This window comes from Dicentrarchus labrax, unplaced genomic scaffold, assembly GCF_905237075.1.
Source record: "Dicentrarchus labrax unplaced genomic scaffold, dlabrax2021, whole genome shotgun sequence".
Lineage (NCBI taxonomy): Eukaryota > Metazoa > Chordata > Actinopteri > Moronidae > Dicentrarchus > Dicentrarchus labrax.
Genome location: NW_026136716.1, coordinates 12,103,135 through 12,129,646, shown reverse-complemented (window position 1 = coordinate 12,129,646; position 26,512 = coordinate 12,103,135). Strand labels below are relative to the sequence as shown.

General features: G+C 45.2%; 1 protein-coding gene and 1 long non-coding RNA gene across 4 annotated transcripts in view; one reads left to right on the top strand and one right to left on the bottom strand.

Annotated features, from left to right (window-relative positions):
- Window positions 1–272: 272 nt before the first annotated feature.
- Window positions 273–9,567, top strand: LOC127378856 (uncharacterized). The gene is made up of 2 exons (XR_007888198.1): window positions 273–353; window positions 7,673–9,567. It is a non-coding gene; the product is annotated as an uncharacterized LOC127378856 (long non-coding RNA).
- Window positions 9,497–26,512, bottom strand: part of LOC127378850 (lysine-specific demethylase 6A) — a 28,191-nt gene continuing 11,175 nt past the window's right edge. The window contains exons 6-30 of one of the 3 annotated variants that reach the window (XM_051428139.1): window positions 26,248–26,368; window positions 26,069–26,123; window positions 25,044–25,078; window positions 24,161–24,254; window positions 23,878–24,004; window positions 23,151–23,249; window positions 22,826–23,045; window positions 21,055–21,192; window positions 18,707–18,838; window positions 18,515–18,586; window positions 18,314–18,421; window positions 17,402–17,779; window positions 16,039–16,955; window positions 14,953–15,082; window positions 14,720–14,825; window positions 14,413–14,618; window positions 14,203–14,264; window positions 14,045–14,119; window positions 13,813–13,961; window positions 13,552–13,666; window positions 13,255–13,442; window positions 12,320–12,461; window positions 12,097–12,223; window positions 11,356–11,526; window positions 9,497–10,782 (exon numbers count right to left, since the gene is read on the bottom strand). In XM_051428139.1, coding sequence (XP_051284099.1) covers window positions 10,753–10,782; window positions 11,356–11,526; window positions 12,097–12,223; window positions 12,320–12,461; window positions 13,255–13,442; window positions 13,552–13,666; window positions 13,813–13,961; window positions 14,045–14,119; window positions 14,203–14,264; window positions 14,413–14,618; window positions 14,720–14,825; window positions 14,953–15,082; window positions 16,039–16,955; window positions 17,402–17,779; window positions 18,314–18,421; window positions 18,515–18,586; window positions 18,707–18,838; window positions 21,055–21,192; window positions 22,826–23,045; window positions 23,151–23,249; window positions 23,878–24,004; window positions 24,161–24,254; window positions 25,044–25,078; window positions 26,069–26,123; window positions 26,248–26,368 — 3,997 coding nt within the window. In that variant the 3' untranslated portion in view covers window positions 9,497–10,752. Of the gene's footprint in view, window positions 10,783–11,355; window positions 11,527–12,096; window positions 12,224–12,319; window positions 12,462–13,254; window positions 13,443–13,551; window positions 13,667–13,812; window positions 13,962–14,044; window positions 14,120–14,202; window positions 14,265–14,412; window positions 14,619–14,719; window positions 14,826–14,952; window positions 15,083–16,038; window positions 16,956–17,401; window positions 17,780–18,313; window positions 18,422–18,514; window positions 18,587–18,706; window positions 18,839–21,054; window positions 21,193–22,825; window positions 23,046–23,150; window positions 23,250–23,877; window positions 24,005–24,160; window positions 24,255–25,043; window positions 25,079–25,265; window positions 25,311–26,068; window positions 26,124–26,247; window positions 26,369–26,512 lie in introns of those variants that run through there. The other 2 variants (XM_051428140.1, XM_051428141.1) reach the window with 2 other exon arrangements.

Sequence of the window (26,512 nt, the reverse complement as noted above, 5' to 3'; positions counted from 1 at the left end):
CGCAACGCTGCCTCCGAGCTCCTCCACATCACTCCTTTTAAAGCACGCTCACTTGTGGCTTGCGCATTTTTGCTATACACATCGGTGGGGCCCCCTCGGAGGTCCCCGGACCCCAGTTTGTGCACCACTGAAGCCAGGCAGCAGCTGAAGAATCCCCCTTAGGATATGGAGGCAACACGCGTTGACGTGTCGCGCTGCGCTTCCGACCTCTAGTATCGGTATGCGTCTTCTGCACACACACACACACACACACACACACACACACACACAGAAGAGAGAGAGAGAGAGAGAGAGAGAGAGAGAGAGACATACAACACTCTCGTGGGGACATGCGGCCAGCAGACGCAGCCACGGTAAGTGGGGCCAGTTTTCTTACGGCACTTTATCTCCCGGTGGTGGGTGAGTGGGGTGGGTGGGTTGGTGGGGGGTTTGGAACAACTTTCTCCAGGCTCGGTTTGTCGTTGTTGCCGTTGCCCGTGCTGGAGGAAAGGGAAGTTTAACAGACTTTTTCTCTCGTTCGTCGGCACCGTTCCGCCGACCACAGCCTCTCCGTGCAGATTGCGCAACGCGGCGTGTGATCGGGGCTGAACAAACGTGAAAACAATTCGGTATTGTTGCTTTTATTCAACGCTGGTGTTATTACAGGACGAAAAGTCCACCTCATCACCTCAGTTCTGCTTTGCTTTGGCCATGCGGGGCTTCTCCGGGGGGAGGGAGGGAGGGGGGGAGCACATTTCAGCCTCTCCACTTGCTTAAAAAAAGGGGGATTTTCACGCAAACCAAACTGTCGTATTTTTTTTTTAACCTCATCTGCGGGTTTTTCTTTGTCGCAACTTCAATGTTTCGCTACTTTTGAGGGCTAAAAGTGTGCTGCTCGGTCCCGTGTCTGTGAGTTGGGGGGGCAATGCGCAAAGTGTGTGGTCTCCAAGCTCTCTCCACCCCCGCAGAGACGCACGGTTAGCGCGCGCACACACACACACACACACACACACACACACTGTCTGTCACGGTCGGGCATGGATGTCTCTGGGTCTCAGGAATGCGCCCGGCGTTTTCTCTGTATTTTTCACATTAAGAGCAGTTTGGGAACCGCTCTCAGAGCAGCTCTCTGAACCGCTGCCACCCCGCGGCAAGTGCGCGGCAGGAAGACGTACACTTCCGGCTGCGCATTTCACAATAAGGGTCGAAAGCCTCGCAATAGTGACGCAAACAAAGGTAATGCTTTTCCCATTTGTCCTGAACAGTAAAAAAAAAGGTGTTATTGTCAGTCTATGCATGCAGAACCAATGGTTTTTGACGTGAGTTTTTGGCTTGAGAACATGCTGAGTTATTCGTGACTTTTATTTTTTTAGGCTACTTATTTCCATTATTGATTAATGTGCAGATTATAAAATGTCAAAAAGCCCAAGGCAATATCTTTAGAGACCCAGTGTTTTCCGATCAACAGCCCAAAACCCAACAATTATCAAATATTGTTACATAAAACAAAGAAAAACAACAAATTCTCACATTTAAAAAGTTGCAACTATAGAATATTTGGTATTTTTGCTTGAAATCTTTGGTTAATCAACTGTCACAACAACGGCTGATTAATTTTCTATCAATAAACCATCAATTGATCAGCGAATGTCTTCAGCCCTCATATTTCAGCGCTCATATATTCGATAAAATACTGGTTTACTATTTTTTATTATAATTTTAATATCATTTCTGTACGAGTTTAGTAAAAGCTATGTCTTAGTTCACCAGCAATATTGTAGGTATTCTATATTTATTTTATTTCAGGCCACTAAACACATTTTCTGTTTTGTTTCTAGGCTTATCTTTAAGTTCACTCTACTTTTTCTCAAGAAATATATGCTTTTAGTTTGAAAGCAAAATCCCGCATAGTTTCCGGTTTGTTCCTGCTGAACTCCGGTCAGCTTGACGCTGTTAGAGGGAGGGGAGGTGGTGGCCCCCGCCTGGAGACGAGAGAGGGGGAAATTCTTGTGTTTTTGGTATGCGATTACCCAGCGGAGAACCCATGACTGAAGGGGAGGAGGAGGAGGAGGAGGACTGGGGTTGAGTTTAGGATACATTCCTCGCCTTCCTCTTTAAGTTAACCACATTATTGGAGCTGCTGACATGTTGCCTCCCAACATGACACCCATGAGCTCTCAGCTGATGCGTTGCAACTGGACAAAGTGGTCAGTTGACCTCAGCCCTGACAAACAAGATACACAGAGGAAAGTCCCCATAAAAACAGTAGTGACAGAAGTACAAACTAAATGCAACCACTGGACACACTGAGAATGTTCTATTGACACCACAACATCTATTTAACCAACAAACGCTAATTTACCTGCTGCTTTTCAAATTAGTTAGGGGCTGTATGAAAATTATTGGTGTGGGAAGGAGGGGGGGGGGGCTGAACCTTATGTTTGACCTAAAAAAAATATTATTAAATTAATATTTGGTTTGTAACGCTCCCATTTGGCTTGTAAAATAAAAGTTCAACTCTCCCACCCCTATAATTTCCAAACAAGATCTGCTTTAATGTAACAACCATTTTTACATCATCCAAATAGCACAAGAGTGGGATTAGCAATCAGCAAAATTACTGTAAACATAACAAATGGTACTTTCTATTTACTGACCATCCATGCTGCTCTTTATATCTATCTCTTAGGTTAGCTCTGTATGATACATTTAACTTTAATGCAGGAAAGCAAAGGTGAGGCTAAAAAAATGTCTTTAACGGTCAGTCCTTGCTAACTTCAAAATATCCACATTTACTGTTTCCCAAACCTCACATATGGACATAAATAAAGCCTAAAGCCAGAGATATGATTGCTGTCCTCTGGATATAGTAAAACACACCTTTATCATCCATCACACACACTAAGTGCGTGTTTTTCTCATAACTATTTGGATAAAACTATTCATTCCTTTTCTATAGCAAATCGCGCAAGAAAAAAATTTAATAAAATATTAATCTGGGGCATGGAAAAATAAAAGATCTTTCCCTTGCTCTTCTAACCATTTCAGCAAAAAACCAAACAAACCCATAACCCTCCCACTTTCCTGACCCCGCCTCCCCTTTAATAATTTGTCTACAGTCCCTTAAAAACCTTAATTATTTCATCATGTCTATCATATTCTTTTTTACTGTTAACAGCACCTGTCTGTAAACCCTAAGGCAGTCACACACACACACACACACACTCCCCAATTGTTTGGCGTTAACTTCAGATACACAGCGACATTACATCTGACATATTAAATGGGGCCTGCCAGATTTGCATAAAAGCAGTGGAGCTCAGCCTGTTCTTCAGCATCTCTGTCGAAACCATAATCGCCCACTCGCTAATGACAATTACTATAATGGACTGATTGTTGGATTATACCACCAAAGTGGTTTTAGCACACATCTACATAATTGTTCTTAGCATATACGCGCCCGTGGGCTCCTGGCTGCCATTAGCTGTTGCAGAGAAGAGAGTGATTGAGGAGCCGTTCGATGCTTGAAGAACAGCGGCAAACTGCGTGCCAACTGTGTGGGTGTTTTTTGAGTGCGTGAGTGTGTGCTGTGTGGAAATGCACTAAGCATTGTCTAATTAAAGACTGTTTCTGCATTACATTGGTTGCTGACTGATGCAGGGGACGGAACAGCTGTATGAGGGGGCGAAATCCTGGAGCAAGGTTCGCTTTAGGGGCCCTCAGGAAAGGCACCGAACCTGCAAACCCCTTTTCAGCTTCGGGCTATGCTGCTGGAGATGTGTGAATTTGGAATTTGTGCTAAACAGCATCACGCTGAGTCAGTTTCATAAATAAAATCTCAGAAATGGAGATTATACAAGTCGTCCTCCGATGAATGATGCGAGCAGAGCCAGACTGACAAGATGCATCACTGCTCCCAGTTTTAACAGAATTGTAGCAGTGAGGTTGCAGCTCCTTCCAAATAGACTGAAACTTATAATAGCAGCGCCTCCTCTAGGTCCACTAAACACGAAATGTAAAAATTCATCATTCCTCTGAGGTTTTATTTGTTTTGCAGGAACAGAATCCAGTCAAATTTGGACTATTTGTCATTTTTTAAAGCATTTAATATTTTAAATGGCCCAAAACAGAAACTCTCTGGTGATGTATTCATCAAATATCAATGCTTTCCACTCTGATACCCTTTGAATGAGCCTTCCTTTCACTGCGTCCCATCCCAAACTCCTGCTGCGTGCGTCTAATTACAAAAAGCAAGATGACCTTAGAAGCTCTGTTCAGTTGGACGGCCTTTGTCCAAATGCTGGAACACAATGTGAAGCTGAGCTTTCCTCAAAAATCGAATCAGTTGAAACTAATGTCACATGACCAACAGATGGACGGACACATCCGTAGTACATGGAGGAAGAGGGTGTGTGTGTGTGTGTGGGGGGGGGCTGTATCAGTGTGAGCCAGATCAACAGCTGAACCCAGCTTTCCAGTTACAGTCCGGGTTTAAACATGCAGCGAGGGTTTTTTTTTTTTTTTTTTTTTGCCGAGCAGCACAGAGGAAATCTGTCGGACTTCTTCTTCCAGCAAAAAAAAAAGTGCTAATTACTTCATCAAATTCAGCAGTGAAAATTGAGTCAGCATAGAGGAAGTAATTGTCCCTGCTGGTGTGTAACAATACCTGAAACCTGCACGGAGGCCGCTGTTACTTCATCTCCTCTTCCTCCTCCTCTTCCACCTCCTCCTCCTCCTCTCCCCATTGCTCATCTCTTGAAAGCAGGCCAACATCCCACACACACACACACACACACACACACACACACACAAAATCATGCTCCCTCTCACTCTCTCCTTTTCTCTGAACAGCACTCTGTGCTAATTACTCTCCGTTGCCATAGCAATGGGTAGCACCTCTTTTTTTGTTATCTTGGATAGCCCATCGCAAACATGCCTCGCATCACATCATTCGACTGAGGCCGCGCTTTGTGTTGTTGAGTGGATGGATTTTATCTCGGCATTCATCCCCAAATTATCGACAACGTATAAAAAAAATTAACGTTTTTCTTCTTTGATTCTAAAAGGAAAAAAACCTCTTTTATATAATATAATAGTCATTTATAATCTAGCTGTGATTTAATGTGCTTTCCAGGGAGTTATTTTGTGATGAAGGGATGTTTTTTGCCTCATAAGTGTGTTTCTACCTGAGATAGTTATGCCCTACATTTCCCAGAATGCCTTTCCACAGCTGGTTGTAGTGTAGGTAGGTGTAGCAGAGTTTTGCACCACTTACACGAAATGTCTTTCATTTTCGTCTCCTGAGGCGACTCCTGCTCTTTTTTTCCCCATGAGTCCTATCTGTGCAATTAAAATTCAGCTTTTTAAACACATTTCTGACAACGTTAAAGGCGCAGAGAGCCTATTTTCTCTATCAGCTTCTTCCTATGAGCGATGGGTTCCTACATGAACGTGCAATTTTCTCCCAAAGTGGGAGCAGTTTGGGTCCTTTTATATCCGAGATTTCTATATTATATATTTTTTTCTGGGTTATTCTCACTGATTGATGTGGGCGGGGCTTAGTTGGAAAACAGCGCTGTCATATATGTTTGGAACCAATCAAAATGCAGGCTTAAACTCTTAACAAATAAATAACCATGGATGTTTATTTTTTCCACTTTTCCTCCTTTCCCAACTTTAATATTTACTCATTTAGTCATAACTACATAATCTTATAGAAAAATACTAACATTTAAAGGGGCTTTAAAGTGTTTTTTCATTACAAATACATAGTGATTTTTTTATTTGCTTTCCCAGCACTTCCTATTCAGTTTGTATGTGCATCCTTCCCTCACAGCTATAGGTCTGTGCTCTGGATGTCACACATTAAGGCTCCATATAAGCAAGTCACTTTGACACACGTTTCTATATATAAACAGGTAACTCAACCCTGAGACGGGTCAGAAAGCTAGCAGGGGTGGTAAAACTGGGGAAGAAACCAAACCTGAGTGGATTCAAGGAGTGTGTCTGCGGTAGCCCCTTTGAATCGAACCTGAAAGACAGAGAGAGAGAGAGAGAGAGAGAGAGAGAGGCATGGAGGGGCGGAAAGAGAGCAATGGGCTGATAAAACACAAAAAAAGGGGAGATTATCACGGCCCGAGTGGCCCTCGGTTCATTACTCATTAAACACACAGGAATGTTGCGTCTGTGTGGGGCTGAATGGAGCGAGACTTTGAGGGATACGTTTAAAACTTTAAATTCAAAGGTCCGTATTTCACTTTAAATTCCACTAATTCAGGAGAGAACAGGAATTAGCTGTTTGCAGCCAACTAACAGTAATACACATATATGATGTGCATAAATATTAGTAATAAACCCATAAAATGATGTTGTTTATATAACGTACATTTAGTGCTAATTAATATTAATCTGTAACATTAAAATGTAGTTAAATTGTGAAAAATAAAAAGTAGGTTTAGCCTCTTTGCATGTGCTTTAACACTACACTATCCTCAATGACCCTAGATTTTATGAATGGGCAGCTGGAAGCTCTGCCATTGGCTGAGAGTGACAGCCAATCAGGGATGATCATTTGCAACAGAGGCGGGAGTGGATGAATGCAGGAGTCAGACATTTTTAGAGGTCAGGGCCTGGTGTGTGTGCGTCTGTAGGTGTGTGTGTGTGTGTGTGTGATCCTCACACACTGACCTACTTGGTTTATTGCAGGCGTCTATACATAGCTGTGGGAAACGCAGGGACACAATCGGCCCGGTTAAAATTAGCAGTCAGGGCCACCTGTGTGCTTCTCACAAAGGCGGAAACGCCAGAGCAGACAGGGCAGAGATGGAGGGAACAGGAAGGAAGGAGAGGGGGGAGAAAGAGGGATGGGGACGGGGAGGAGGGGGAGAGGGAGGGCATTGATCAACACTGCTGGTTTAACTCCTTCCCTCATGCTCTTTCTCTCCTTTTTTTCCCCCCACTGCGACACAGGGAGACATTGTTTGGCGGTCTGGATTCGAGCAAGGAGTTTGGGTGGGGGGTGGTTGGTGGTCCAGGCCAAGCAGAGTTCACATACCTTTCTGCTGGATCGCTGCCAGATTTCACAGAGGATATAGGTGGAAGATATAGGACGAAGAAAGATAAAGGACTGTGCCAACACTTTAGCGTTCAGGATGTTAAGTAAAAGTGTGAAAATGGCCCTCTGACGCCTGCCTCCCCTGCCTCCCCCTGCCTCCCCCTGCCTCCCCCTGCCTCCCCTGCCTCCCTCCCTCTTTACATATGTCACAAAACTCTTAAATTTCCTGTCTTTGTCGTGTCACACAGCCAACAGGAAGTCTTCATCTTCTTAACCGATGAAGACTTCCTGCCCCAAAACTAGCATCTTGTTTCCTAGAATCACGATTTCTCAGCCCACACCCACTTTAGTTCCTGCGTGCCTCCGCCAAAGTAAGAGTTTGTGGGTAGAAAGTCAAAATGTTAAAAGAAAGACAATATAACAGCAGCAATATATATAAATATATATAAATCAATACTGCTTCAGGACCACCAGAGAATTCAGCTCTTATTACTGCTTTCAAATGCTGAATATAAACTGTTGGATTCTTCATTTCCTACGGGGGTTAAACTCGGCCATCTTATTGTCTTGTTTCACCGTCAAACTCCTCGTGTGATTAAAGTCATTCTTATCTCCATGTCTTTTTTTTTTTTCTCCCAGGACTCTTGTCAGACCTCGAACGGCAGATGGACACTCCGGGGAAGGCGGTGGAAAGTCCTCCGGCGTCCATCTGTGGCACTCAAAATGGACGCTGCGACAGCACAGGCTCAGGCGGCCATCTTGGTTTCAGCACGGGATCAACGCTGAGAGGCAAAAAGGGAAATGGCAGTTTCTTTGCCGCATGCACCTCAACCTGCAAATGCTCTTTTTAATCTTCCCACATGGTGTGAACACAGGCGGCACAAATCCTGATGATTATCCAAATGTTAAAATCTTTTATCTGGAAAAAAGGGCTTTGAGCTAAATGCTAACGTCAGCGTGCTTTTACACTCACTGCAAATAAACATGCTGATGTTCCAAGTATTTTGTTCTAAACCAAAGTATTGAACACAGTAAAAGCGCTACATGGAACCACGCGGCGTTTTACAGGGAGTATTGTGTGTATCAGTGTGTATTTAACATGTTAGCAGTCCAGCTGAAACCATAAAGCCTCATTCTAATGCATATTACTCTTAAGTTGTAAGAGGTAAGAGGTAAATCCATTCACAAATAACAAATCAAATTAAAGCAAAGTCTAAAAAAAAAAACAGTTTTGTATAGCAGAAATGCATTATTTTAATAATCTTTAGTTCCCCTTCGATTTAACTTGCAGTCTCTTGGCTGCACAAAACATCTATCCACTATGACTCTGCCATGTGGGAACAGATTGACGTGTTATTTTCCATATGAGGGATCTAAATCTACATCCTCACCCAGATGGTCAAACCTGCAGTGTTGCAGGATGTGTGAAAAGGGTTTCAATAGGTCCCATAGAGCTGGCGCACTGCTGACGAATCTTACATGGAACATATGAGTCCACTAAACAACCCTTTCACACAGAACGCCACATATTGGCAGAGCATTTATAGGTGACGGTGCAAGTGGGAAAAGGGCTTCTGTCTGCTGTAATGTTAGAAACTCTTCTTCCACTTCTGGTATTTTCTGTATTCGAGCTGTGTTACAATATTCTGTGTTTTTGTTTGAGTCACATCCTCACCTGCATCCCATCAGCAGTGGCCAACACTGACGGCACATCCGATACCCGGGGAACCTGCTTATTTGTCACATTCCCTCTGCGTGAAGTTGTTTTCCTCCTAATCATTTCCCGTCTTGGCTGCAATGTGGCAGCCATTTTGGCTCCAGTCGGAGCTGCAGAGCCACGGGGCGCCCAGCGGTTGCTCAGTAGTCAGTGTAGATCCTGTGGGGCTGGCAGCAGCTACATCTGGCTACTGGGTCTCTGCTGGCGGCCATGTTAATCAGGATACATAATGATGACATAAAAGGATACTGTATTATTGCATTATCATATTTTGCAGCTTGTTACATTTAATGTAATGTACTGTGTCTAATATTTTTAGACATATTTGGAATTCCTTTCTAACAAGATAGGCCATTTATTTTCTACTGGCGTTTCTGTGTGTAGTTCACAGCCTCTTTGGGATCTTTTTAAAATTTCAAAGAAATGTCTCGAATGCCCACCTACTGCAAAGAAAAAAAAGCCCTCGGCAGAGTTAATCCAAGACTGCACGGGTAGAGTGGATGACAGCAGGAATTTTATGTGAAATAAAAATGTTTTTTTTGAGATTCTGGGTGAGTTCTGGACCTGGCATACAGTGTAGGATTCTGTGTGTGTCAGTCTACAGCTACATTGTCTGCTGGGTTTCAGGCCTGCACTCACACACATCGATGTCTATATTTTTGTGTTATTCCAGGTATTTACTGTAAATAACATGTCGAATGATTTATATGGAAGTACTGTATGTTGGAGGAAGCAGAAAGCATGGATAATTTGACAACTTTGTGTTTATTGACTCATCATAAAACATTCTTCAAACAATAAAACAATTTTAAATGTCCGTTTCTGTACAATGCTTGCTAAGCAATTTTATTTATATATAGAAAATGTAAGAGGAGTTGTGTTAAAATGACAAAACTCCTTCAAATTTAATGGCAGGTACTCTGGAAAAAATAACAGCATTCCATCAACAAATATTTTCAAGCAATAAATATGTATTTATAAATAGTGTAAATTTACATCAAGATTAGAAACATAACGAAACGAACAAAAAAATCACAAATTAAACTTTATTCCATAAGTCTATGTGCAACCCATTCTCTTTGTGACTTGGCTAGTAAGTTTTTTTTTTTTTACTTAATTTTTCCTTTTTTACCTAAGAAACAAAACATCATAGTTTTGAAAAGAACAAGACAAAGATAAAACGTAAAAGCTGTAAAAAAAAAAAAAAAAAAGGAAAAGAAAAAGAAGAATCACCTAAACTCTTCACATTACAAATTTTTTTGGAGATTTTGCTGTTGAAAGAGTCTTAAAATTACTATCTACCATAGAAAAAGACCAGTTAGGCTAGTGCTCCTTAGAAGGAAAAAACAGAAGAAAAGTTTTGGGGGGAAAATTCTATAAATCAAAGCAGACATTTCATCCTGTTACCAGAATAGAAAAAGAAATAAAGGGAGAGAGGGGGAGAGAGAGAGAGAGCGAGAGAAAGAAAGAGAGAGCGAGAGAGAGAGAGAAAAAGGTTGTCAAGTCAGTAGTCTTTTACGGGTGGTGTTGCCAGTTGTGACAGTTAACAAGTATCTACAAAACATTTTTATCACGCATTAAGAGTCCCACTCCTCCCCCTCGTCCCCCCCTGTTCCCAACCGTTTTTGATTAAGTCCTCCATTAAAACAGGGCGGAACCATTGTCACAAGAGGGGGCTGGGAGGGGGTGAGGGGGAGGGAGAGAAAGAAGTCCTGTTAGCGAGCTCGGTGGCGCCCCCCCCTCCCCTGGAAGGGCAAGGCTCCAGCACTTCAAAAAAACAGGTTGCATAGACAGACACACTCGGCCGCCTCAGCCTCCAGCCGTCGCTATGGAGACCAGCCATGTGGTGAAGGGGTGGGGAGACGGCCTTGGCTTTCCTGAATATCAGAAATGGTCCGCGTATGTAGATGTTTGTTTTGTTCTTTAGTTTTATCTTAATACAAGTTCCTGTAAATGGGCTTCATGGCTCCACAGCAGAAGAAGAAAGAGGTGTCACCTAATGTCAAGATGAAGATGAGTGAAGAGGAGGGGCCTGGGGAGGAAGATGATACGCGGGAATTAGTCAAGACATCAGCTAGAGGCTTTCTGCGGTCAACATGTTGATATACAATACACAAGATAAACAGTATCACTGCTGTTAGCACTGTGGGTACGTCTGACGTCTGCTCGCTGTTCTGAACCGCCACAGGCTTACAAACAAAGTGTTGCATGATAATTAGGCACTATAAACATCTAGCTTTGAGCAAATGTCTGATGTAGAGTCAAGAGGAACCACACCCATCACCAGTCAACTTAGAAACTTTTATTTCATAACATCCCTGTCTCCTTGTGTGAGGTGTCTGTTCAACGGGAGGTGATTTTAAAAGCAGCTATAACTGAAACTATTCAGTCAATCACTAGTCTTTGTTTGGTTGGAATGAAAGCTTGCAATCACACACACACACGTCCACAGTTGTATTTTTAAAACATCCAAAATTTTAATTAACATTTCAGATAAAACGATATTTGCTCGTTCGATTCACATAAATGTGCTGGAATTTTCTTTCAGTTTGAACGGTGAAACAAAGCGCCTCGAGTCCGCCTCGCCCTCCGTCCGGTGACTTACTAATGTGAACTGGTCGTAGACCTGCATCAGGTCGTCCATCCTGTGCTGCTCCAGCACCACAAAGTCGTCCAGCGTGGCGCTGCCTTTCCTGGCGCAGTCCTGGCAGTGGACCACGTACTGCTTCTTGGACAGGAGCTCGCGGCGCACGAACAGCAGGTTGAACACCTCCACCTGCAGGGTACACATTTGGTTTGAGTCTGAACGAAGCTGAGCAGCAGAGACTGCAGTGATGATGTCATCTAGTGACAAACCCTGGAGCTGCTCCGCAGACAGTGAATAACACAACGATTGCTGGGACACAATGACAGCAGACATTTAATGGGATATTCTGCTAAACAGCCCGAAAGCCATGCATTCAAATAAATCCATTAGCGGGCTCGTTAATTAGCTCAAACAAACACAGAGTCGGCCTTTAATTCAAGTCAGTGGACCAACTGATCACAGGTCTTTATGTTGCTTAAACTCTCTCAGACGGAAAACTGCTGAATTGTAGCATAAATGAGTCAAACACTGACATCTATTATTCCCCCTCACACATTTTCTAACAGCTTCAGACCAGCAGAGAGACAACCAGGGGACACATACATGTAATCCAACATGTGCGGTCTAAGTATCATTCAGAACAGGAGCAGTTAAGGTGAGACAATTATTTTTGTCAGACTACGAATATCCAGAAAAGTGAAATCTTGTTCCAATTTCACACCCCCTGATAACTGAAACGTTCCCGGTGAGCTTACTGACCTCACAGATGGTGCAGTAGTGGGCCGGCTCGTCCCTGGTCCTCGGCCTCAGCACCGTCTCCTTGCCGGCCGCCGCCAAGGCTTCCTTCACCCACTGGCACTGCTTCAAGGTCCGCAGCAAGCAGTACCTGTGACAGGAACACGCCGCGTCAGATTAAAAAAAAACCCGACGTATAATACAAACAAACTGCTGAGGGCTGAAAGCGAGGGACTGCGTGACTCACTTGATCATCTCGAACAGCTTGTGGTCGGACACTTTGATGTTGCGTGCCATGTTCCAGGAGAGGTGCACCATGGGAACCATGGACTTGACGCTCTGGAGCTTATTCCACTCGTAGCGCTCTACCGCCAGCTTGTACTGGTGGGCTGGAGAGAGGCAGTGGAAACATACTGCACGTTACTCGCCGTCAACACAAGAAAGCACGAGGTGCACTGAATGATGTCGTCGTTCAGAAAGACTGAGTCGTGGATGTAAAACAGACAGTGTAGTGGGAGCTGTTATGTGTACAGCGCAGACAGGTTCACTGGTTAATATGGAAGCGTATTTGTATACAGATGACTGGAAAATGCACCTGTAGTGCATCTGTTGGAGACAGGAAATAAAATCCTGCTGTAATCAGCTCCCTTATCGGCTAAAAAGGTCACCAATCAGCTAGAAAGCATTTCAAACATCCCGGTAAAGGTCAGCATATGAGATATAATTTCTGTAACACAAAGTTGTGAATTTGGGCCGCTAAATCTACATACTTGTTGTATGCAGTATGTATATATTTTGTTGCCTTTAGTGGTCAAAGACAAAGAGAGAGGGAGATTCTAACGTGGTTTCTGCAGGTTTCAGTGGATTCAACTGCATTATAAGTGCAGGATAAATGCAATTTAAAGCCTATTTTACACCCATACTGACAGAAAAGCACAAAGGACATATAGGAAAATCCGTATTGGTTCAATGTCAGTGTTGTTTTACAGTGAGATCAATACAAAAGTTTCCCCAAAACGCATTTAAAAGCAAGACTGAAACTACATAATCCAATCAATTTGTCAGACTTGCCAAAATCATTTAAAAAGACATTTTAAACTCTAATATTCAGATTACTGAATCTGTCCTCTAGCTGCTTGACTGCCCCTAACATTAACCCCTGTCCCATACTCCCCGGCGTACCGGTGAGAGGTCCGACGTTCCAGGCGATGTTGTTGCACCAGCCGATGGCCTGCACCCAGTGGACGGTGCCGGTGTTGAGCCACACCAGGTCTCCCGGACGCTGGATGAACCGATAGACGGGCACATCGGCCTCGTACAGGTCCTCCAGGTTGGGCCACCACGAGCCCATCAGGAAGTTGATGTTGTTCCTGGGGGGGGTGAGACAGGCAGAGGTGTGATTAAATTGTGAGTCGAGGGAAGGTGAAGCATTTTTATGGCTTCAAGCGGCTTTATACACAATCGTCCGGTCCAGCTTACTTTTCACAGAAGTTGCTCATCACTCCCCAGTACGGCTCCGGCACTGCAAACCACTCACAGTCCCCTGGCCCGATGTTGATGTTGACAGCACAGAAGTTATTGTGTTCCTGGTGACCTGCAGAGACAAACAAAACCTCTTCACTGCGCAAATCACACCAAACATTGAACTGCAGGACTCATCTGTCTCATCTATCTCAGAAAGAGAGCGGGACTTTGAGTGTGTGTGTGTGTGTGTGTGTGTGTGTGTGTGTGTGTATTCACCTGCTATCCTGCTCCCAGGGACCTTCATGTAGAGCTGAACGGTGTTCATTCCCAGGATGGTGTGACCCACGTGGCTGAGCAGGTTGCCGGCCGACACGACTCGAGCGAAGGCTGGCAGTTTGCTGAGCTCCTGGAGTTGCTGCTTCCACCTGGTAGAGAGCGAGTGAGACAACTGTAAGATCAGCTCTGAAAGACACGGCACATGAGGTGGCGAGAGGAGATCCCAACTCACTTCCTTTCGTCCGACACGTCGATGTTGGTTCCGAACTTGATGTGCTTTAAGGGGCCCCTTCTTTTGCGCGCAACACTGAAGACACACAGAGAGGATTTACATCAAAGTACATGCCAAAACTGAGACTTTTCTTATTTCCACAAAACGACATTAGGTACCTCTCTGCTGACGCTGGCTCTGAGTCCGAGGGCTCCTTTAATGACTTCTTCTCATTTTCCTCCTGAAAACACAGGGCACACATTAGGCCAACAGCCATCAATTAATATTTTCTGTATCCTTAAACCTTTCTGAAGAGCTGCAAAACTTAAATCCTGAATAAGTTTTGTATAAATGGAATCCAAAAAGGACACAGATCAAGCTGAACTGACCCGTAGGGACTCCTGGAAGGAAGCGGCCTGATACTGGGCGTATTTGGCGATGGTGGTGTGGGCGCGGGCACTTTCGCAGCGCCACATTTTCTTGCTGCCGCTCGGGTCCCAGTTCTCATCGGCGGGCTGAGAGAGCTGAGTCCAGACCTCCACCAGGTGCTCCGGGTTGGCCTCTACCAACGTCTTTGTGGAGAACAGACCCAAGTCTGCAGAGCAACCAGAGCGGGAAATGAACACACTCACATCTTTGTGATTGATAATGCTGAGGAAAAATACACAAAATGCATTTAGTAAACAAAGCGTTTACCCAGTTTGAGAGCTCCAGCCAGTCCTCTGATGACAGTGACGGGGTTGGAGGGGTTTGTGCAGAACTGGTGCAGTGGGGGGAAGAAAGCATCCCTCTTGTTCTCCAGCTGGAGACAGGAAACAGGAAGTTAGAGCATCTACTTTTATGTAGATCAGGCAAAAATAAATAAAAAGGGTAGTCATATCTGCACATGGATATTTAAAAACCGCTGCGGCCCTCTGGGTAATACTCACGTAGATGCTGGGCGTGGGAGGGTTGAGCTTGTCTTTGGGCAGGGCTGGTGACGGAGGAGGGGGCAGCCGGGGCGGGGGGCACTTATCGAGGAGGATGCTGCTGTTGGAGAGACCGTTCCTCCCCAGGTTCCTGCACGTACATGAGGCCGAAAATGTTTTAGTGGGTGCGGCGGAAGAGCAACAACACACGGAATATAAATCAGCCAGGGCGCAGAAGAATAACACAGCAGTGAAACACAGTAATGCTGGGTAGACTCGCTGTTCTACCTCAGACTGAGGAGTGACTTACACATTGCAAGATGGTCAAAATGGAGAAGGTATATGTTAAAATAAGAAGTGAGTCATCCCTGCAGTCAAAATGTTATTTGCCTTCCTTTCGCTGTATACTCATACTCATACCAAACATGGAAACTTAAATACAAAATGTGTAGTGCTCTATAAACCCCCCCCGTCCATAACCCTGAACATGAAGTCTGATGTATGATATATGTGGCTTTTATAAAGCTGTACGGCAGCGATGTACGATGTCGATGTACTCTTGCTTTTTGTTTTCTGTCAGAAAGATCCAACTGAATAATCTGCGCTGGATAATATCTGCACGGCAACAACACTGCCCAGTAGCCTTCAGTGTTGTTTACAGTTACATAACTATTTGCCTCCGGTTCTGCAGTTACTCTGCAATTCCACTGGGAGGAGACATCTTCAAAACAAAGCCTTCAACACGGATCAGCCAATCCATTTAATATAGAGCGAAAGCCTTTTAACTTTCTCACAGATTCTTCTTTGGGATTGAGGCGATGATAAAAAAAAAAAAAAAAACAGCAACAGCTTCAGAGCTTTTTCTTGGTGTCATTACTATAGAAACCAGGCTCACATGGACATTTCCATAACTTGGAATACACAAAATAAGGTAACAAGTAAGTATCAACTTCAACTTCACACCTGTAACGTTACAGAGACACTGCCTGCTGTATATACAGAGTAGGTCTTGTCTGTGTGTTATCTTGCTTTCTGTAATTTGGCAAGACCGCCATTCCTGCCAAGTGGAGTTAACCTGCAGAGAAAGGAAAACGACGAGGGTCTCACCTGCAGGCCTTCAGCACGTCTGTGGAGCTTGGGTAGATGGATATTGAAGATGACGACGATGAGGAGGAGGAGCCGTGTCCATGCGGAGGCGTAGCTTTGAGACTGGTGACGGCGGGCGGCTCAGCCTTCAGTGGGCTTTGAGAGTCCTCGGAGATACCTCCTTTGCCGTTGCCGTTCACGGCAGGTGCAGCAGACGTGGTGGTGGTGGTGGCGGTGGCGGTGGTGGTTGTGGTGGTGGTGGCGGTGGGACTGTGGGCGCCTGTTTGGGTGTGTTCCGAGGATTTGGGTGAGGGTGTGGCGGTGGACATGGCAGAGATGGGCGAGGAGGCGGCAGAGCTGCCCTGCGCGTGGGGGGTGGAGGGCAGGACGGCCGGGTGGATGTTGTTGATTTTCTTGTGGGACTCGGGCGTGGTGGATCCTGCGGATGCTGTCCCTTCTGACGGTCCCTCACCCTCCTCGGGGCCCTTCCCCCCTGCCAGCAGGGCAGATAGTCTAGGATTGTCTGCGCTAAGGCTCGGCTTCTCGCCGCCTTCTGCCACCTTGCCACCATCCCCCGAGTGAACGTGATTGGCCAGGCCATCTGCCATCGGCGTTTTGCCATCGGCTGATGGCAGCGGCGAAGGCGTCTTGCCTTCTGAGCCCCCGTTACCGAGGGATGCGGCTGCCGTAACGAGCACGGCTGCGGTGTTGCTATCTTTGGTAGCGGACGCACCGGGTGCTGCTCCACCTGAGGTAGGCAGGGAGGGAGGGGATGGGAGGTGGTTGTGAGCCTGCTGCCGTGGCGATGGGTTGTTAGTGGAATGTCCAACCTGATTGTTGGGGTGCGCAGGGGCGGTGGAGTTGGGAGTCTGGGGGTGAGAGAGGGTCCCCTCACTACCGGAGCCCGTCGTATGTGGAACAGACCCTTTCTGAAGCCCCTGGAGGATGAAGAGAGCAACGGTTATACAGTAGAAGAAGAAAGTGAAGGCAACATTTCGCCAGGTTTATACCTAATGATGATGGCACTCAATAAACAGGAGCATCAAACGAGTTGTGAGCCCAACCCTTTTCTATTTTTATACATGTTACGCACATCTTTTGGCTCAGCTTCAGGCGTTGCCGATGTGTGTAAAAATTCTTGCATACTTTAATTTACACGAGTCTGATGGGAGGGATCCCCCAGCTTGTTTCATGAAACCAGTTGAAGGATTTTCTTAATGGTTTTTGACAGTTTTTTACAACAGAGCCACGTAGGTCAGTAGGATAAAACAGAATTATATCCATTTCTTAGCTGAACTATGAGAACTTGCCAGAGGGAGTTTTAATTTCTAGAAAGAGAGGATGCCTGTCCCTGAAGAGAGATGAACAGTGTGTGACATCTAACCTGAGAGGAGTTTAGGTGCAGGGCCTGGCGCGGCGTGGCGTCCTGTGTTTGCGTGCTTGTGCAGGTGTGAGGTAGCAGTGCTGCGTCGCCGCTGCCGGCAGCTTGCAGGTAAGGCACGTCTCCGTTGGGTCCTGTGGTCATGGGCCCTGACTGATTATTACTACTACTGTTACTACCCACAGGGAGGGAGTCTGAGTGTCCATGTGTCCCAGGGCCCATGGGCCCGTTGGACAGCGGCTGAGGCGGGCACAGGGGCCGGTGGGGTCCCAGGTGGGGCCGGGTGGGGTGGAGGCTGGGGTTGGGGGAGGGGAGGGAGTTGGTGGTGGGGCCATTGGGGAGGGAGGGGCGCACCTGACCTCCTGAGGCATTCTGTCTCATCTATGAAAGGAAAAAGATGACAACACAGCAGTTTGAAAGTGAATTATAGCTTAAAAGTTTATATCTGCAAGTCATTAAGTGTGTTTGTTTAAACCTGCTTGGAGAACCAGGTGGGTGAGTCACACACAAACACAACTGAATTCACATTCTTACCCGTCGATGAGGAAACTTGTGTTTTTGTGCCAAACCACAACGGTCTAACACCCACACATGCCACAACACACCATGAAAGGAGTGGCTTAATTCAGGTCTGAATACTACTCTAGTGTTTACTCCGGATTAGTGAGTTTATTTACTCTAACATCACGAGTTAAGCCTACAAATACCCAGTACACATCAGTGGGTGCCGCTAAATTTCCACACAATGTATACATGTAAATGTTTATTTTCTGTACAGTACCATAAATTATTCACAGTTTTGACTGTTTTTTGAGAGAGAGAGAGAGAGAGAGAGAGAGAGAGAGAGAGAGAGAGAGAGAGAGAGAGAGAGAGAGAGAGAGAGAGAGAGAGAGAGAGAGAGAGAGAGAGATTTACCTGGTGCTGGTGCTGCTGCATCATGGCGAGCTGAGCCTCCAGCTGCCCCAGCATCTGAAGCTGCGGGGGCTTCAGACTGGCCCGGTTACTCCGCAACTGTTCCAGCACCTGGAGACAGCAAGACAGCAGCAAAAACCCAGAGTTCACGTAAAAGCGGAGATCATAAATAAAGTAAAACATGAGATAAGAGATATTACTGACCTGTAATTTCTGTGGGGAGAGGTACCAGTTGGGAACTGGCTGCTGTGCTGAGTTACTGGCCCATGAATCACCCTGAAAACCACATTAGGAAGATTAAAATTACACGTAACATGTAAGGTGTAGAGAGGAAACAGTAAAGATTCAGATGCAACCGTACTCGCAGTTAAATGACGCCATGACTGCCGTATTTACCTTGGAAGGGCTGGAGGCTCTCCTCCTCTTGGCCGGGCAGGACTGGTCTTCTGCTTGGCCCAGCGGGCCCATGTGAGGGGGCAGAGACTGACCCGAGCCCCCACCCTCTGCACTGTGATTGGGCTTACAAGCCTGGAGGGGAAGGGGGTGGCGGGGAGCGCAGGCAAAGGGAAGCAAAAAGAAACGAAAGGAGGAAATGGCGTAAATGGGAGGACGTAACAAAAGGTCACGGAAGAAGGAATGGAGAGTAAAATGGAGGGAAGGAAGCAATCAAGCATGTTTTTATTCAAAAAGGAGAAAATGGGAGAAATACAGGAAGGGGGAGAGGTCAAAGTGCAAAGCAAGGGATTGGAGAATAAGGAAAAGAGAGAAAAAGAGCAAAACTGTGAATCTGTGTTGGCGCGGAAACAAACAAGCACGACACGTAAAGCAAAACATTCCTGTGTATCTGAAGGGGTTACTCCATAGGGCAACGACGGCCCTGGGGCACTTTCTCCTGTGCAGAGCAATGCTGGTGGAAACTCATCGCTAACTGCAGCACTCAAAGAGGTCATAATGACGTCTTTGCAGCAATTCGGCGTATTCCTTATTGCACTTTTCAGACGATACAAAGCAGCTGTTTACTCGACCTTTAAAGTGAAAGGTCACAACACACGCTGGCGGCCTTACCGTGACCTCTGGGGGAGATCTATGAGCCAGATGTGACTGTTCGGAAATGGAGTTTCGACAAAACCTTGCTGTTGTTTTTAAACAGGAGGAGCTTGCCTTGTCCTGTAATAGCGGCCTTATCGTCTACTACAGTTCTCAAGTTCTTTGAAGTCTTTTTTTTTATTCCGTTGGAGCGTGTTTAATGAGAGGGTGGAAAATTGATAAAAAAAAAAAAAAAAAAAAAACCTCACATTTCAATTTCAAGCAAATATTTTCAATTTCGCAAGTTGCACAAAAAGTGTGCGAACAAACTCTGATTATTAAGTGTATCTTTAAATCATTTTGTATCAGGTTGAAGACATGAAGTCACATCTGACCCATTGAAAATGATCCATCCAAAAAGGCCCCCAGTCCAAACACATCCACACAGGTCTTACAGCGAATTGACTCTCACCAAGTCAAAGCCGATAAAAAAAAAAAAAAAAAAAAATAAAAAATAAAAAATAAAAAATCAACATTTTCCAGTGCTAGAAAGTCAATCACTAGACAATGCTCACACTCTCTCTCTCACACACACACACACACACACACACACACACACACACACACAAACATGGACACAACGGAACTACGCGCATCTACTGTGTGATGGCCATGAATGAGTGAGGTGGTGATGGAAACACTAGGGGGCGTTGCTGGGGCTTTTGTGAGCCGCTGCGGGACATCTAAGGTCAACTACTGAAAGGGGGAGGAAGATGGACGGAGCCAATGGGAAGCCTGGGTAATGCTCTACTGGCAGCACGACCTCACCGATCACGCCGGGGCGCGGGGTCAAAAGCCAAAAACATCAATGGAGTGTGAGAATTATAAACACAGCCAACTTAGATTTGATTTTTTTTGTTTTTTTTGAATTAGAGCGCTTTAATCTGTTCAGAAAAGGCAATCTCTCACAGTCTGAAGCAAAGCAGATTACGAGCAAACAGCAGTGTGGTGCAGGTTCGACAAAGTTTGCCACCTAAAACTGGATTTATAAATTAACTGTAGAGAGGGGAGGGGGGGGTGGGGGGGTAAAATCCTGAATACCACAATAGATTAAAACCAGGATTAATGGAAGGAGAAATTGAATGGGAAAGAATTAACAAAAGCCTGCACAAAGTGCTTTGTTGATTTTGGTTTACTTGAACTGTGCATGATGGGTGAAGCCGAGTGACTACTGGAGAAGAAAAAAGGGGGTGCAGGGACTGGGTAACACTTGGCTGGACCCCTCCTCATTCAGAAAAAAACAAACAGATGCCATAAAGCAGCCATGTTATATATGAAATAGAGCATGATGCATGACTTGTTATTCAACTTGTTACCATGAAGCAGGAAGAGCGAGCTTACAATAAAGTCTCCAATCTGAGCGTAACAGCATTCATGTTGCAGAGGAGGTTACGTGTTTTGTTTTTTTTTGGTGCATGTTGTTGGCTTCTTTAGACATCTGCATTTACATATACACACACACACACACAGAGACGTGGCGGAAAGCGGAGTTAAGCTCAAGTGTTACCCATCAGTATGTGTGCAACAGTGCATGCGCATGGCCTGTCTGTGCGTACAGTATGTGTCTGAGTGTGCACTCTGTGTCAAGGCGAGGGGGAGAGGGAGGGAGGGGAGGGGAGGGAGGCGGGAGGTGTAAGTTGCTCTATCTGGTCTCTCACCTGCTGTGGTGCACTGCTCAGGCCTCCCTGCCTGGAGGTTAGCTCAGCTGGGATTGGTAGACTCCATGCCTCCTCAATAAGAGGGAGCATTTTACTTTTACCCTGTAGGCTACTGAGCTGGGGGTTACTCAACTGAGCCTAGGGGAATGGAAAACGACGTGAAAAAACAAAAAAAATAAAATAAAACACAAGTTTGGTTTTTAAATATATATATATATGTATATATATATAAAAACGATGACCTCAAAACAAGGAAATGATCAGCAATGGTAAATAGGTAGAGGTTATAACAAGTGAAAGCCAAGCTGGAAACTGATATGCAAACTTGTGTCTTGGCTGGCTAATACACCTACGTTCATGTACAGTTAACAACCACACAAGGAGGTATTACTACTACTATGCAACAGTAATCCCAAACACAGTCACAATTCCATTAAAACAAGCCGCTGAGCTTGTCTTAATGCCATGGGTTTATGCTAACACAACTGGTGGAAATGTAACATTCCTTCATGCATGTGTAAAGGAAAAATGACATTGCTTGGACAAAAATAGAGATGATTAAATTAACACATGAGATATGGGGATTGTTAGAACCCCGGTTGTTAAATTTAACGGTCGTTTAAATAACCTTAACCCTATAGCTTGAGCATGAACCAACCGGTCTCAAAAAAGAATAAATAATCCTTAAATTAGGAAAATGAGTGTGAGGTTGCAACCATTCATATTTGTTCTCTTTCCCTTATATTACGCTGCACAGCATACGCAAAAAAAAAAAAAAGTTAAGCTGGAAAAAAGGTTCCAGAGGGGGACCAATTACCCATCAGCCAGGCATGAGTTAAGGTCTCGCCATCAGAGATCCTTGGATTTGATTCTATTCTGGACACTGGATTCAATTTCTCAGGGTTTCTTCCCCTGTAGGGTTCCAGGACTTGTGAAAGTTCCCTTTGTGCCTAATAGGATAATCACATCCCTGTGGAATAAGATATAGACTTATTCAATGCAATTGTGGCCGCACAGGGATGCTGACAAACAACAGCAAAAAAAAAGGCAGGAGAGGGCAGTGGTGGTACTGCAGAGGAAACCTTTAGAACCCCCCCCCCACCCAGCCTCTGCTCGCTCTAATGCCGGAAAGGGGAATTTTCCCCGATGGAGGTTTACTCCGTCGGGAAAATTCAGCTGAGTTGTGTTAACGTCGTCTACATTGTGTGGCGCTCACTGCATGCCCGCAGTACACGGAAGATGCACTAAGCGGCTTTTGGTGAAACTGGTTCAAGTGAGTGAACCCCAGAGCAGCAGTTTCAATTAGGGATGTCCCAAACCGATCCAGGCTTTTATTTTTTCGATGGGTCTGCTGTATGAATTCTGATACATTTCTGAAACCTCTGTTTGTTTATCTGCCAGCCTTCAAGTACGCCCAATTTGACTGGAAGTAAACAGCATTATGAATTAGGGACCCGCCGGGCGCACAAAATAAACAAAAAAGCAGCCAGCAGTTTCAATTAATGATATGACAGCGTGTGTCAGATCCAAGCAGGGCAGCGTTGAGAACCACTGATGTCCTCTCAACACTTTTATACAAAATATGATTGGACGCTATCAGAAATACTAAAGGAAAGCTGTGATGCAGGCTAAATTTTGCAGATGCACCACACCTGTTATGTGCCGATTTTGAACCTTTATATACTGTTACATTTTCTGAATACCGGTATTTAGGATTATCAAACCAAAGCCACATCCAAGCAGCCTGTGTTGGCTTGCTCTCTCCACCCACCTGCAGGCATTTGATGCGGTGGGTTAGCGCGGTGGTGTTGGTGCAGCCCTTGCTGCGTGTGGCGTTGATGTAGCACTTGATGGCGTCGTGCGGCTGGTTGCAGGACTCGTACAGTGTGCCCAGGTCCATCCAGGCGGCGGCGTGGCTGTGGTCCAGTTGCACGGCGCAGATGTAGGCCTGCAGAGCGTCCATGGGCTGGTTCTGCTGCTGGTACAACACCCTGAGGGAGGGTTGGGAGGTAAGGAGAGGAGGACATAAAAGGAACCATTTAAAAAAAAGTAAGAGGTGCAGAGAGAGGGAGCGATGAGGAGGGACTGACCCTTACCCTATAGAGCACCAGGTATCTGCGCTGGCCTCTGATTTGTCTATGGATTGCCGATAGGAGATGAAGGCGTCCTGGACCTTCCCAATACTAGAGTAGCACCTGCAGGAGAACACAGGCTGTCAGGGTGGCGCTACACACATGGAAAACATTTAAACAAATACAATATGTAAAATAGCTAACACACAGAGCTTCTGTCTACCCATTTTCTTGAGACTTTCCATGACTGCATGCAATAAAAATATTTAAGATGGCATTAAACATTAGAAGTAAATTGACATTCTGCCTATAATAAAATGGCAAACTGAAATAAAAGGCAAGAAAGACGTTTGTTTTTTTATCAATTGCAGCCACACATTTGCTCACTATATTGTATGTTAAGAAACAGTGCCAGGATGGTCAATTGATCAATTCAAATTCATTGATTGCGGATTTTTCTGAAAAAATATGAGAAAAGATATAAAACTTTTTAATTCCTAAGAATATCTCAATTCCTTTTCCACACCTTTAAACAATTTCAACAACTGACTAAGACCATGTCAACTCGTTAAACAAAAGCTTTCCCAAATTACTCCATGACACAGTGGGAATTCCAGGATAAATATATGGATTTCATCACCACAACTTCCCTGTTTATGTTTCACAAGCAATGCAAATGTGCCATGGTGGATTTTCCGGCATTGCCAAACCTGTATTAGAACAGTCAAATACTTCTTGGTGGGAGACGTACCTGCCAAGGAAGTACCAGGACTGTCCAGAGTTGGGGTCGGCCTCCAGAGATTTCTGCAGACACTGGATGGCATAACTGTCCCTGCTGGCTCTGTCCCCGAGCTGTTCCACTGTGTGATGCATCCAGCCTGGAAAATGTCCCATTCGTGAACACCAATACAACTACATGCAGCAAATTACTTTATATGACAATTGTTTTAGGCCCAATTCCCCTAATCAGCTTTTTATTCTTGCTCTACCCACCATACAAAACTTGACCGAACCAGGTGTGTGCACACTCTTACCTAGCTGCTGCAGGGTAGTGGCCTTCACCTGTGCAGGAAGATCCTCCGTCTGCAGGAGGCTCTCGTAGGCCTCCTTGGCAGCCCGGTATCTCTTCTGCATATGAGGAGGAGTGGAGGGGTAGTGGGGGGGAAAGTTAAAGGGAGAAATGGGGGAGGATGTGTATGGTGGGGAGGATAATAAGAGAGTGGCGAGAGGAGAGAAACAAATTACAAAATGGTCCTAACTTTTGCCAGGTCATCTTTCTATCTCTCCAATGTGCAGCATAATAAAACAGGAAGGGAAAAAAAAACCCCCTCCCCACTCCGCCAAATTTAGTCACACTTTTGCATCCAAAGATCTCACTGGCAGCGCGCACCCTAAAGCCTGAGCCTTCCACTGCAGCGTTGTGTTCTGACACAGCACAAAAAAAAAAAACCAGACCCCTCACATTAGTCGTGAAGTGTCGCTACTCCCAGAGCTGGCGAGCGCTACTGTACTTCTCTACTGAAACCGACATAAAGAGAGAGAGAGAGAGAGACCACCAGCATACAAAAGAGGGGGGAAGACAGACTTTCTTGTTTCCGTGGCAACCCCGTCGATCGGCTGAGAGTAATCTCCTATCCCCTCCCGCATGCCACCCACTCACGCACCCCGCTCCCTTCTCAATTTGTCAGCACCTGGTTCAAAATATAGAAGAAGGAAAAAAAAAAAACAGGGCTATCCCCGGCATTCAGACGCACTGTGATTACACAATGGCAGCGGAGTTAGGAGCTATCGCTTTAATACTGGACATTTAATCAACATGCGGCACTTATATTCACAATTACAAATGACAGAAACCAAACAAATGTCTGGTGTCCTTCACAACTGAAGCGTGGGTTGAAGAAAGGAGCCGGCACTTACCTGAATCTCATACAAATGAGCAATGTGGAACTGAACTGTGAAAGAGAGAGAAGAGGAAACATGTTAAGTAGAGGTTATTTAGCATTTGAGAAAGGTTTCCCACCCCCCTCTGAGAGTTAGTCCACCCTATACTCTTTTTAAGTCTTTGAAAAGTAGTGCTGCGTTGTCAATAAATAGGTGTCAGAAACACAAGGTTGCCTGTCGACATTAAGTGTAACAGACCGGATAGGTAGCTGTGCTCCTGGCGGCACCTTCCTTTGTCTGGAGCGCTGCAGTGTCTGATCTAAGCTGCCTGAGTGACTCTCAGCAGATGGAGAGAGAGAGGGAGCGAGAGAGAGTGAGAGAGAGGAGGGAGGGAGAGGGAGAGGGAGAGAGAGAGAGAGAGAGAGAGAGAGAGAGGGGAAGAAAGACGGGGGCTGCCCTTGCTATGTGTGTGTGTGTGTGTGTGTGTGTGTGAGAGAGTGAGAACAGGAATGAGGGGGGACACAATGAGGGAAAAGGCAAACAGCGAGGCGCTGGGCAAAAATGGATATTGCTGTCGCCAAGGTAACAGGTACCGGGGCGGGAGAGATGAGATGGCAGCAGCATATCAAATAATACCAGTACTCTACCCAGACTGAACCCCAGCCGCTGAACATAATCTAACACTTAGTACGGAAGGCTCCAAGATGCAGGGGGACCGGGGTCAAATGCTGTGAGTGGGGCAGTCTACAGAAATTAATGTAACGCATATAGAAAAAGGGAAAAATACATTATAACTAAAACTATTCTGTATTAAAAAAAAAAAGTCCAACAATGTCACGCTGCATATTTTTTCAGTGATAAGTAAGCATTTGTAGGGCATCCTTACAAACTGCTTTACATACATTTCATTTTTTATTCATGTTTCTATTATCTATTATTAAAAATGTAAATTGAAGACAGCAATCAAGGAAAAAAGGAATTAACATATTCCTTCAATAATCTTTTATTAATGAGTAAATGCGTACATTAAAATGTGAAAATAAAGAAAGGAGGGTGCTTACTTTCAGCTTTGGACAAAGTGCAGGGGTTGGAGTCAATCAAAGCCAGCTGAAAATGCTGTGAGAGAGTAAGAAGCACACACACGCCATAGTCAATTTCCACAGCAGATGATGATGAGAGAGAGAGCAGCCTGGTATTGAGACAGCCACTATAAAACTGGAACGGTTTAAGGTGGACCTACCTTTAGGCTTGACTCATAGTCTGTGTTGACCTTGAACATGAGACCCAGGCGTAGGTGGATCTCCTTTGCCCGGGAGAACCCTGGGTCAATGTACAGCACCTCCTGGAATGCTTTGATTGCCCTGCGGGACGAACCAGAGTATGGTGATGAGGAGGAGAGAAGGCAGCATTAAAACCAGACAGGAAGACATACGATAAGAGCGGATTGTTGGACCGGGTCGCGGTTCAGTTCGTTTGTCTGAAACCTAAATAGACTAAAAAAAGGA